At 40.7% G+C, this 14,372-nt stretch overlaps 1 protein-coding gene across 1 annotated transcript in view; it reads right to left on the bottom strand.

The window, feature by feature from the left end:
* LOC137411853 (microtubule-actin cross-linking factor 1) overlaps positions 1-14,372 on the bottom strand; it is a 237,442-nt gene that overhangs the window by 15,915 nt on the left and 207,155 nt on the right. The window contains exons 80-81 of the mRNA XM_078786818.1: positions 13,233-13,357; positions 790-933 (exon numbers count right to left, since the gene is read on the bottom strand). Of these exons, the coding sequence (XP_078642944.1) occupies positions 790-933; positions 13,233-13,357 (269 nt within the window). The remainder of the gene's footprint in view (positions 1-789; positions 934-13,232; positions 13,358-14,372) is intronic.

Here is a 14,372-nt window from a genome sequence, read left to right as displayed (position 1 = left end):
TGACGTTTTTTTCATGTTAACACAATGGGGGTGCCAATCCCCCAACCACCCCCTCCACAGGTTGCAGATAGTGGAACGACCCTTAGATGTGAGGGTTAGCTGTGTAAGCAGTCGGGGACAATTTGGCGGTGATTGTTGAGGGTGAAGTGGGTTAACCAGTGGAATGGTTATCATTATAAAATGCTTCAACTACACAATGATGCAATTATCACCAGACAAGTCCGAGACACCAAGAAACCTCATTCACAGTCTTATAGGTTATCCAAGGTTGGAGCAAGACTGGAAGAAGGAAAAGTCTGATGTAACATCAATGGGTTGGAAAAGCTCATCGTTGGGCTAGTGGAACCTTTGATGGAGAAAACGCCATCAAAAGGTGGATGAGCTAGTACTGGCTGATGGCAACCACAAAACTACACCTGTGGGGTTGAGGGTCAGTACACTGTGTCACTGAAGCCATGGAAGGCATGTTCCTCGTCAAGTGGATGACACTGCAGCCAATTCATCCCAAACTCTTTTGTACCATTTTCATGATACAAGTCGGAACTGATTTGTTTTTAAGGGCTTATTAGATTTTTTGAGATCATTAAAGTTTGAAGTTGTTCAGGCACCATGCAGACAAAAGAGTGTGCATTACATGATAAAACCATTGAGGCTACGATCCTTCAATCTGAACAACTCGGTGGAGAAAACCAAAGCATTTTACAAGAAATGTAATGTTTCCAACTTTTGAAGCATGGATTGGAAAAAAGGCCAAAGCAGGAAAATCAACGGGATCATAATCATCCTCACCTCCTCAAATCTGCTACGGATTATGTTAATCCACTGTTTGATGGTTGTGGACGAGTCCGGATGACAAATCGCCAGGATTGTCTCACCCATTGTCACCGCATGGTTCACCTCGGTCTGCTGCTCTTCCAACCTCTCCAAGAACTCCTGTGTAAGCAAAGATGTTACAAAGAATCGTAAAGTATTCATGGAGCCACAGAACGGGTCAACACAGTGTCTTTCCACCAAGAAAGGTCCTAAAAATTGAATGGCATCAACCCCACACTCAACCGATTGGTGAAATGTCGGAAGCGGCGATACCGTCCTGAATGCTTACTCCCCATTAAAGGTATCAGAACGTCTATCAGGTTTACAAGTAACGAACATGCAAGGTAGTGTAGCCAGATTAATGTCCTGTGCAAAGTACAATGCACTTGATGTAGTGCCATCCACAAAAAGAGCAGGAATAAAATCCAGAATGAAGACTTGGGAGGAAACCTCTATTTAAATATGTGCAGCACAATGTCCCAATGAGAACAAAATGGCAGGCAGGTGCAGCAGACACAAGTAAATTTGATTAAAAGTTAACAAGAACTCCTTGTTCACAAACGGTTGCTGCCCTAAAGTGCAATCTATGCTGAGCATGTTGGTGAAAATCAAAATAACTATCAACGAAAGTCACAAGTGTTGATAATATCAATACGAGTTCCTTTACAAGGAACTTCAATGCAGGAAGAGATCATTAGACCTATCAAAGGCATGCAATAGTTGCCAACCAATGGTTGGGACCAGCAAAAGTCAGCGATAAATGACCGTGGACTACCAATTGGGAACCACGTAATTAATGATCTTTGCTATCTATACTTCAGTACATCATACATCTCGAATAACTTTTTACAGTACCGTGAAATGGGGTGAATAGGGACAGCAAGGTGAACAGGGACACAAACTGAAAAAAAGTTCGGAAACTTTTTTTGCTGAAAATTGATAACCATACTGATTTGTTGATATTTGGGTTGAAAGTGTTCTCTTGTTTTTTTAAAAAGCAACTTATAGTCCCTATTAACCACATATATGGGTTAAATAGGAATAAATAGGATTTTTATGGCTGTCCCTATTCACCCCGTTTTACGGGTGAATAGGGACAGTCACTAATACAAAAAAATAATAATCAAGAAACAATCCTGAGTTTCCAACTTATTGCTAAATTGATAGCTCAGATGGATGCACATAATATGCACCCATAATATGAACCACGGTGCCAATGAAAAAAAATATGGGATAAAAAGTTTCTCCAAACTGTCCCTATTTCTTGATTATTATATTTTTTGACTTGTCTTTACCGTTATCCACTGTGGACAGAAGTGATTTTCTAATTCCCTGTGCGGATAAATAGGAGTCTCTGCTGTTGCGCCAAGGCCACGAGGTCTTCCGGCAGCCATTTTGAAGCCAAAACGACGTTGAAGAAAGCAGACTGTTTGGAAAAGTGCCAGGGAAGTTTATGATTTCAGAATGTCTCACAAATTCGCCGTCTTTACAGTTCGTCCAGTTCACAAGCTAATTGTGTGGAGACAATGCAGATATGCTGAATAGTGACTTAGTAATTGGTATTGAGGTGGATTTTGATGTGAAATGGTAGCAGTGGCGCATCATCTTGGACCCACTGAATGAATTATGTCTTTACCGTTATATTTACCGTTACAACGTGGGATAACGGTAAAGACACCAAGTTAATGGTAGGGACATTTCAGGTCTAGGTCTAGGTCTAATGGTCAGATTTCCTGCCAGTGTCACTCACCTGTGGAAGTGGAGATATCTTCAGTTCAAGGGTCAAATACAAAGGCCTCCCTTAGTGCGCGAGTAGAATGCAAATTGTCACTTGGGCAGAAAGAACGGTTTCAGCGTCGCTGGCAGGAAAATTATGACGTTGTTGTCGATGATCTTGAATCCTCGTCTGCCGAGGATCGCGATGATTACATGTATTGGAAAGCTTGGCGAGTGGAAAAATTGAGTGAACAACAAGCGGAACCGCTGATTGAGCAGGCATACTGTTACTATGCTGTGTATTTCACAATCAGGTCCAAGGGAACCTTCTATATAGGTCGAATGATGGAAAGGGCCGGTGAGACCATAACCATGAAATTCCCTGAGAGAGTTGGGGATCGGGTGAAATTCAGATATGACTGGCCCAAAAGGGATGATCTGGAGTCGGTGTCAGAAAAATTTATTCTGACCAAAGTGAAGTTTGAGGGACCACCCCCATTCGAGCTCGACAATGAGCAACTGGTTGCGATTCAATGCGACGTCCGTGAATTCCAGAGAGTTTGATAATTTTCTTCACTGAAGTTATTCAGCGTTAAGGATTTTCTGTATTTTGTTCAGGATTTTCTGTATTTTTTCATGTGGCTTTTGTAATAAAGCAACTGGTTAATTGATATTTCAACCTCCGTTTAAACTTCGATTTTTTTCTGTGGAATAAATACCCCGACATGGAAATGGGAATGCACCAAAGCGCCCGAACCTCGTCATACTCCTCGGCCTATTTCCATACCCTTTACCATGGCAATTATGCGGGCCTATCTTGTTGTGCGGAGAAACTAATGATCCACCTACATTGTCCTACTACCCAATAGAGCCACACGGGGACATGAGCTGGTCAGTGGAAATATGATTGTGCCACCAAGGGACATAATGGAGTTCAACCTCCGGCCTTAGGCTATAACTGGATTGTCTTTACCGTGTATCCTCTGTTAGTACTACAACATTACGTCTTTACTGTTACGACTTTACCGTTGGGGCAATAACGGTAAAGACATAACGGCAAAACAAACAAATTTTTTTCTGCCAAACTACCCCAAATCTAGCTAGCGTTGCTGATTACAGGCAACACTCCTGGACATAAATAGATTTTTTTGAACCACAAATAGGTACTGTGAATGCAACTTCATTTCTGCATTTTGTCTTTACCGTTATTGTGCCCCTATTGTGAAAATGACCCATACATATATATATATATATATATCTATATATATATATGGAGAGAGACATATATGTCATATATAGAGACATATATAGAGACATATACATACTCCTAACAAGGAGAGATGCAGAAAATAGGGCAAAATGGAGAAGATTGTCATAGGGACCGCAAGGCTAACCCCCGCTCTAGCAGGGAACATGGCCTTAAAATGCATGTTGTTGTTGTATATATATACACAAAGAATTAAGTTAAGCACCCCCCCCGTTTCTTTACAACCTCGCACATTACAAGTTTGTTGTCGTCAAAACAGTGTAATATACCCATGATATTGCTATATTTTCTGGAGAAGTGATATTATGGTCACATAAAAACATAACAATCATGCCGTTTTCAATATTTTATTCTGAATAATTTAAGGTGAAATTTTTTGGGAATTTTAGGCATATTTGCACCTCAATTTAAGTATGGAGCTATAGGTCCATCACGGACAGTGTGGATGACGTTTATGTTTTCTAACGTACAGTCATTGTTCTGAGAAGACCTCTAGCGATCTTTGCGTCAATAACGTGTGTAGGACCCACGTGATCGGATCACTGACTCAACCCTACGTCTCATAGACCCTGTAAGCCGTCGTATGCGTTGCTGTGGCAGGTTGTTCCATTCCCGATGTAATGCACGTTCCAATTCATCCAGATTGGCTATTGGAGGGACCATCTTCGCAATTTGTCGTCCCAACATGTCCCAAACGTGCTCGAGGGGGTTCAGGTCAGGACTGTACGCAGGCCAGGGGATGGTTGTCACAGCACCTTGGACCTGATAACTGTGCGAGGTAACCTCAACGGAGAGCGATATGCCGAGGAAATCCTGAATACCACCGTAATCCCGCACTTCGATGACCACACCCTCGCCAGCAGACCCATCTTCATGGATGACAACGCCAGGCCTCACCGTGCGAGACGCGTCCGAGCCTTGCTGGAGCAAGGTGCTGTGACAACCATCCCCTGGCCTGCGTACAGTCCTGACCTGAACCCCCTCGAGCACGTTTGGGACATGTTGGGACGACAAATTGCGAAGATGGTCCCTCCAATAGCCAATCTGGATGAATTGGAACGTGCATTACATCGGGAATGGAACAACCTGCCACAGCAACGCATACGACGGCTTACAGGGTCTATGAGACGTAGGGTTGAGTCAGTGATCCGATCACGTGGGTCCTACACACGTTATTGACGCAAAGATCGCTAGAGGTCTTCTCAGAACAATGACTGTACGTTAGAAAACATAAACGTCATCCACACTGTCCGTGATGGACCTATAGCTCCATACTTAAATTGAGGTGAAAATATGCCTAAAATTCCCAAAAAATTTCACCTTAAATTATTCAGAATAAAATATTGAAAACGGCATGATTGTTATGTTTTTATGTGACCATAATATCACTTCTCCAGAAAATATAGCAATATCATGGGTATATTACACTGTTTTGACGACAACAAACTTGTAATGTGCGAGGTTGTAAAAAAACGGGGGGGGTGCTTAACTTAATTCTTTGTGTATATATACTAGGACGTGCCCGTACGTGGGTGCCCGTTCCTTGCCAAAAAAAAAAAAAAAAATGTCTTCGCCCATGCATGCATGGGCGTGCCCATGGGCCCATGGGCGTGCCCGTAAGTGCGTGATGTGACCGTACAATGAATGTATCGTCCCGACGCCGCAGCTCGGATGGCGCTGCAGTTAATCGGGCCTGTATTGGCAGAGTTATTATAAACGTGTACTACAATCGATCGTACCTTACAACAATCAACACAGATTGCAACGTCAAATAAATGAATACGCTCTCAAATGTGCCGTCCGAGGCAGCGTCTGCTCGCCACGTTCAGCATCAGTACGTCGTCACTATGACTATCCGTAAGTCCGGAAGTGACGTCCTCATTTGACTGTCCGGAAGGTCGCATATCGCAGTTACGATGAATCGCAAATTAGTTTTAATTAGTTTTAAAACATAGTTTAACGCCAACATAGCGCCAACATAGTTTGCCAACGTGAAATAAATGAATACGCTCTCAAATGTGCCGTCCGAGGCAGAGTCTGTTCGCCACGTTCGGCACACGTGATAGCTCGCTGCTCTCTGATTGGTTGAATCGTTTTTTGGACATAGCTCGGTAACTACTTCTCCGATTAATATGAAACCTTGAAAAGGCACATCCTCGGGTCCCCAGCAATATACCTGGCAAGTTTCAAGTATATCGGACCCGTGGTTGTCGAGAAACAGCGGTCACAGACACACACACATACACACATATACACACACACAGAGATTACTGGAATTATAGATACTAGGGCATGCCCGTACTATATATATATCTAAAATTATATCCCCCCCCTCTATTTACATGAAATGGTTTGGTCCATTCGCAAAGCCAAAGCGAACGGCTTGCGAGTACGGTGACAATCCCCCCCCTCTATTTACATGAAATGGTTTGGTCCATTCGCAAAGCCAAAGCGAACGGCTTGCGAGTACGGTGACAATCCCCCCCCTCTATTTACATGAAATGGTTTGGTCCAAAGCGAACGGCTTGCGGAGTTTGGTAAAGAAATCGCCATAGCTCGGTAACTACTTGTCCGATTAATATGAAACCTTGAAAAGGCACATCCTCGGGTCCCCAGCAATATACCTGGCAAGTTTCAAGTATATCGGACCCGTGGTTGTCGAGAAACAGCGGTCACAGACAAACAAACAAACACACAGACACACAGAGATTACTGGAATTATAGATACTAGGGCATGCCCGTACTATATATATATCTAAAATTATATCCCCCCCCTCTATTTACATGAAATGGTTTGGTCCATTCGCAAAGCCAAAGCGAACGGCTTGCGAGTACGGTGACAATCCCCCCCCCTCTATTTACATGAAATGGTTTGGTCCAAAGCGAACGGCTTGCGAGTACGGTGACAATCCCCCCCCTCTATTTACATGAAATGGTTTGGTCCAAAGCGAACGGCTTGCGAGTACGGTGACAACCCCCCCCCCCTCTATTTACATGAAATGGTTTGGTCCAAAGCGAACGGCTTGCGGAGTTTGGTAAAGAAATCGCCATAGCGTGCACAAACGCGCAGGAAAGCGAAAGAAACGCAAATTAGTTTTAATTAGTTGTAAAACATAGTTTAACGCCAACATAGTTTGCCAACGTGAAATAAATGAATACGCTCTCAAATGTGCCGTCCGAGGCAGAGTCTGTTCGCCACGTTCGGCACACGTGATAGCTCGCTGCTCTCTGATTGGTTGAATCGTTTTTTGGACATAGCTCGCTAACTACTTGTCCGATTAATATGAAACCTTGAAAAGGCACATCCTCGGGTCCCCAGCAATATACCTGGCAAGTTTCAAGTATATCGGACCCGTGGTTGTCGAGAAACAGCGGTCACAGACAGACACACAGAGATTACTGGCATTATAGATACTAGGGCATGCCCGTACTATACACAAAGAATTAAGTTAAGCACCCCTACACAACGAATTAAGGTAAGCACCCCCTAATATATATTCTTTGTGTATATGTATACATTGGCATATATTCTAAGGTATGTGAGATCAAATAATGATTGGTATGACATTAGCAATTATCCATTGATGAAATTGAGTGATCAAAGTGAAAAAAAGTGATTGGTTGAGTCAGTGATCCGATCACGTGGGTCCTACACACGTTATTGACGCAAAGATCGCTAGAGGTCTTCTCAGAACAATGACTGTACGTTAGAAAACATAAACGTCATCCACACTGTCCGTGATGGACCTATAGCTCCATACTTAAATTGAGGTGAAAATATGCCTAAAATTCCCAAAAAATTTCACCTTAAATTATTCAGAATAAAATATTGAAAACGGCATGATTGTTATGTTTTTATGTGACCATAATATCACTTCTCCAGAAAATATAGCAATATCATGGGTATATTACACTGTTTTGACGACAACAAACTTGTAATGTGCGAGGTTGTAAAAAAACGGGGGGGGGGGGGGGGGGGGGTGCTTAACTTAATTCTTTGTGTATATATATATATATCTAAAATTATATCCCCCCCCTCTATTTACATGAAATGGTTTGGTCCATTCGCAAAGCCAAAGCGAACGGCTTGCGAGTACGGTGACAATCCCCCCCCTCTATTTACATGAAATGGTTTGGTCCATTCGCAAAGCCAAAGCGAACGGCAGTTACGAATCGCAGTTACGATGAATCGCAAAGTAGTTTTAATTAGTTTTAAAACATAGTTTAACGCCAACATAGTTTGCCAACGTGAAATAAATGAATACGCTCTCAAATGTGCCGTCCGAGGCAGAGTCTGTTCGGCACGTTCGGCACACGTGATAGCTCGCTGCTCTCTGATTGGTTGAATCGTTTTTTGGACATAGCTCGGTAACTACTTGTCCGATTAATATGAAACCTTGAAAAGGCACATCCTCGGGTCCCCAGCAATATACCTGGCAAGTTTAAAGTATATCGGACCCGTGGTTGTCGAGAAACAGCGGTCACAGACAAACAAACATACATACATACATACATACATACACACAGAGATTACTGGCATTATAGATAGACTAGGGCATGCCCGTACTATATATATATCTAAAATTATATCCCCCCCCTCTATTTACATGAAATGGTTTGGTCCATGAAATGTTTTGGTTCATTCGCAACGCCAAAGCGAACGGCGAACGCTTTACATGAAATGGTTTGGTTCATGAAATGTTTTGGGCCATTCGCAACGCCAAAGCGAACGGCGAACGGCTTGCGAGTACAGTGACAATCCCCCCCCCCCCCTCTATTTACATGAAATGGTTTTAATTAGTTTTAAAACATAGTTTAACGCCAACATAGCGGCAACATAGTTTGCCAACGTGAAATAAATGAATACGCTCTCAAATGTGCCGTCCGAGGCAGAGTGTGTTCGCCACGTTCGGCACACGCGATAGCTCGCTGCTCTCTGATTGGTTGAATCGTTTTTTGGACATAGCTCGGTAAGTAATTGTCCGATTAATATGAAACCTTGAAAAGGCACATCCTCGGGTCCCCAGCAATATACCTGGCAAGTTTAAAGTATATCGGACCCGTGGTTGTCGAGAAACAGCGGTCACAGACAAACAAACAAACAAACAAACACACATACAGAGATTACTGGAATTATAGATAGACTAGGGCATTGCCCGTACGTGGGTGCAGACAGACACACAGAGATTGCTGGAATTATAGATAGATGTATATATATATACAGTGGGGAGAACAAGTATTTGATACACTGCCGATTTTGCAGGTTTTCCCACTTACAAAGCACGTAAAGGTCTGTAATTTTTATCATAGGTACACTTCAACTGTGGAAGACGGAATCTAAAAACAAAAATCCTGAAAATCACATTGTATGATTTTTAATTAATTAATTTGCATTTTATTGCATGAAATAAGTATTTGATCACCTACCAACCAGTAAGAATTCCGGCTCTCACAGACCTGTTAGTTTTTTCTTTATGAAGCCCTCCCATTCTCCACTCATTACCTGTATTAACTGCACCTGTTTGAACTCGTTATCTGCATAAAAGACGTCTCCAGACCGTCTCCGACCACAAAGACCGCAAAGACCGACCGCAAAGCCGTCTCCAGACCTGTCCACACTCAATCAATCAGACTCCAACCTCTCCACAATGGGCAAGACCAGAGAGCTGTCTAAGGACATCAGGGACAAATTTGTAGACTTGCACAAGGCTGGGATGGGCTACAGGACAATAGGCAAGCAGCTTGGTGAGAAGGCAACAACTGTTGGCGCAATTATTAGAAAATGGAAGAAGTTCAAGATGACAGTCAATCTCCCTCGGTCTGGGGCTCCATGCAAGATCTCACCTCGTGGAGCCTCAATGATCATGAGAAAGGTGAGGGATCAGCCCAGAACTACACGGCAGGACCTGGTCAATGACCTGAAGAGAGCTGGGACCACAGTATCAAAGAAAACCATAAGTAACACACTACGCCGTCATGGATTAAAATCCTGCAGCGCACGCAAGGTCCCTCTGCTCAAGCCAGCGCATGTCCAGGCCCGTCTGAAGTTTGCCAATGACCATCTGGATGATCCAGAGGAGGAATGGGAGAAGGTCATGTGGTCTGATGAGACCAAAATAGAGCTTTTTGGTTTAAACTCCACTCGCCGTGTTTGGAGGAAGAAGAAGGATGAGTACAACCCCAAGAACACCATCCCAACCGTGAAGCATGGAGGTGGAAACATCATTCTTTGGGGATGCTTTTCTGCAAAGGGGACAGGACGACTGCACCGTATTGAGGGGAGGATGGATGGGGCCATGTATCGCGAGATCTTGGCCAACAATCTCCTTCCCTCAATAAGAGCATTGAAGATGGGGCGTGGCTGGGTCTTCCAGCATGACAACGACCCGAAACACACAGCCAGGGCAACTAAGGAGTGGCTCCGTACGAAGCATCTCAAGGTCCTGGAGTGGCCTAGCCAGTCTCCAGACCTGAACCCAATAGAAAATCTTTGGAGGGAGCTGAAAGTCTGTGTTGCGCAGCGACAGCCCCGAAACCTGAAGGATCTGGTGAAGATCTGTATGGAGGAGTGGGCCAAAATCCCTGCTGCAGTGTGTGCAAACCTGGTTAAGAACTACAGGAAACGTCTGATCTCTGTAATTGCAAACAAAGGTTTCTGTACCAAATATTAAGTTCTGTTTTTCTGATGTATCAAATACTTATTTCATGCAATAAAATGCAAATTAATTACTTAAAAATCATACAATGTGATTTTCAGGATTTTTGTTTTAGATTCCGTCTTCCACAGTTGAAGTGTACCTATGATAAAAATTACAGACCTTGACGTGCTTTGTAAGTGGGAAAACCTGCAAAATCGGCAGTGTACAAATACTTGTTCTCCCCACTGTATATATATATATATATATATATATATATATATATATATATATATATATATATATATATATATATATATATATATATATATATATATATATATATATATATATATATATATATAAATAAATATATATATAAAAGATATATATAAAAGATATATATAATATATATATATATATATATATATATCTATATATATATATTATATATATCTTTTATATATATATATATATATATATATATATATATATAGATAGATATATAGATATATAGATATATATTATATATATCTTTTATATATATATATATATATATATATTATATATATCTTTTATATATATATTATATATATCTTTTATATATATATTATATATATCTTTTATATATATATATATATATATATATATATATATATATATATATATATATATATATATATATATATATATAATATATATATATATATAATATATATATATATATATATATATATAATATATATATATTATATATATATATATATATATATATATATATATATATATATATATATATATATATATAAAAAAAAAATATATATATATATATATATATATATATATATAAATATATATATATATATATATATATATATATATATATATATATATTAGGGTTACCCCCGTTTGGCTAACCCCCGCTCTTGCAGGGAAAATGGCCTTAAAATGCATGTTGTTTGTGGTTGTTGTTTATATATATTATATATATATATATTATATATATATTGTATATATATATATATATATATATATATATATATATATATATATATATATATATATATATATATATATATATATATGTATAATTTATTTATAATTACCTAGTTTTGAAAATTGCCAAGTTTAGCTGCCTCTGATGTCACCCACCTTTGAGTACACTTGATGAGCAAGATGGAATGCCATTAAAACTCATTCTACTCATTGCCAGGAAAAAACAAAAAATATATTGCACTGATACGCCATGTACCGTCATGGCGCCTAAGAACAGATCAAACTTTAGGCTTGGTGGGGGCTCAGAGTGGGTTCTGCACTCGTGTATAAAAATATATACATGGAAAGTGTAACTATAATTTCTCGCTGCATATTAACGAACATACACAGTATGAATGGAAACTGTTTCAGATTGCTACATAAGTTCTACTAATGAATATTCATGAACAATCCATCCTCAGAGTTCCTGAATGAATTCAGATACTATGAATTAATTACTACAATAAACACATTTTGTTTTGGAGCAAATTACAAACTTTGATTGTGGAGTAAGTGAAAATATACCAACTATATAATTAATATTAATAATTTTAATAATATATAAAACTAACTACAAAATTAACCATGAAAAAACAAATAAAATATACTAACTATACCCCACATAATACACGCAGCCTAGTGTTTTGAACACGTTGCTTCGTATATTTCACTGTAAACACAATTAACAATCTCGTTCTTCTCAGGTACAACACTTAATGAGTCCAATGATTGAACTCTTGCGGGCGGTGTAGAGGGTGGTGTATATATAGAGGATGGGGCCTAAACTTTGCCCGTTGATCATTATATTCAATGACAGTGGGAGTACTTTTGCCATGCATCGCCATGGCTTGCAAAACAAGCAGTTTGAAGGGCACTCGCCAGGTGACTTAAGCACTCAAGCAAGGACTCCGACAAAACGGTTGAAAAGGACTGGCTGGCTTGGCAAGCGACTGCTTGCAGAAACATATCTAAGGCTTTTATTTATATAGATTTTACAATCAAACCAAAGGTGCCCCTGCCCCTTTCAACATGTATCCAATGTGGTCAGCAGATGCCCAGAATGTACTTAAGAGCATCTAAAATCCCAAAGCTTCCAGGCCCTCTATGTGGGCCCGGACATCACACCTTGAAAGCTTCGTGCTCACAGCATCTAGGCGAGTATGTACCCTGTTCCCTTCATTTCTGGAAACCCCCTTTCAAAAAATCCTGGATCCACCCCTGGAGTGGATGATACAAACATACACTTGCTTCATTATACAGCATATGAATTCATCAGTCAACGCTAGCAGGTGAGTGGCAGAAAAAAAAAATTCTGGCATTACTCCAGTGACCGGTAGCTCTCCTTCCGTGGACCGGCGGTTAAGAATCTCTACTCTAATCCATTAAGCCACTGTGTGTAAAAAAAAAAAAAACCCACCTTTGGAGGCCATGTTTCCCTGCAGAGCAGGGGTTGGCCTTTTTTGGGCACCATGGTCCCCTTTTTGAAGCAATGTTTTATGGCCGGATGCCCTTCCTGCCACTAACCCTGTTAGTCGCCTCTTGCGACACACAGGGAATTACCAGTGAACTGGTACTCAATTTGCCGACCTCGGAGGGATGACAGGCTGGGTCAACCCCCTGGCGTTATTTCAGCGATCGACCGGGATTTGAACCCAGGATCCAAGGATCCCAAGCTGCACCCTAACCGCTAAGCCAACACCAGGCTCATTAAGCCACTGTGTCCGGTTTTAAAAAGCAAATCCCGCTGACAGGATGTGGACCATCACCTTGTGGTGTTCAATCAGCAACTGCACAGCCTCCACTTCCTCAGGCAATATTCCGTGAAACCGAAGAGTCTTCTCCGCCTCAGCCAACCAGTCCATGATGCCCTGACCGAGCATCCGAAACTCCTCTGCCTATAAAACAAGCATGAACGATCAATTTGCGTCACTATGGAGCATCCAGTGCACACAGCTTCATAATAAACAGCAACACCAACTTGCTTGTTGCAAAGAATATTTTGTTTCAAAACAACTTTCTATTCTATGAGCAGGATATCCCATTTCAAGGGGTTCTTCCTTTTATAACCCAGCTTTATTTGAAACTAACAGGGGTACCCAGCATTGCCCAGTCTATCTTTTGTGGGAACCTAAAACATTTCCCTACACTCATGAAGGAATAGGGTTGGGGTTCATTTAATATACCTTTCACATAGCTACAAAGGCTTAGGCACTATAGAGCAATTAAAAGAAGAATCCAAAAAATACTTCTTTTTTTCTAAAAACCAAAAAAAATAAAATGTTGGCCTAAAACACTCCCTGACACTCACTGATGAACCCCTGAAAGTTTGGCAAAGATCCGTTCAGCCATCTCTGAGAAAAATGATGACACCAAGACCACGTGATCGAATGACATCATAATAAATTAAATGATTCACTCACATTGGGTCATAGATCAGATATATGAAGTTTCAGATTTTAGGGATAAAGATTTTGAACTGTGGCTGGAATACCACTTCACTGATGATGTCATAGTTACCACCCTTACACCTCATGAGGAGTTCATGACATGTCAAGTTTCAATTTTTTGTTGCGTGGTTTTGGAGAAAATGATGTCCAAATATTTTTCCTCTAATCTAATATGGCTGCCCTAACATGTAACCTATGACATCAGATTCATCAATAAAATATTCTCCATGGGGAGTCCCTCCTACTTTTAAAGTATGCAAGTGGTTACAGAATATATATATATATTTGACACACACACACACACACACACACACACACACACACACACACACACACACACACACACACACACACACACACACACACACACACACACACACACAACTCTGTTATAGCATTGACTATAGATGACAGCAATAGAATGGAGCCAGTATAAACTTGGCTTATAACCTGCGTAAA

The sequence above is a fragment of the Myxine glutinosa genome, chromosome 11, assembly GCF_964187855.1.
Source record: "Myxine glutinosa chromosome 11, kmMyxGlut1.1, whole genome shotgun sequence".
Taxonomy (NCBI): domain Eukaryota; kingdom Metazoa; phylum Chordata; class Myxini; order Myxiniformes; family Myxinidae; genus Myxine; species Myxine glutinosa.
This window is presented reverse-complemented; position numbering and strand designations above follow the sequence as displayed.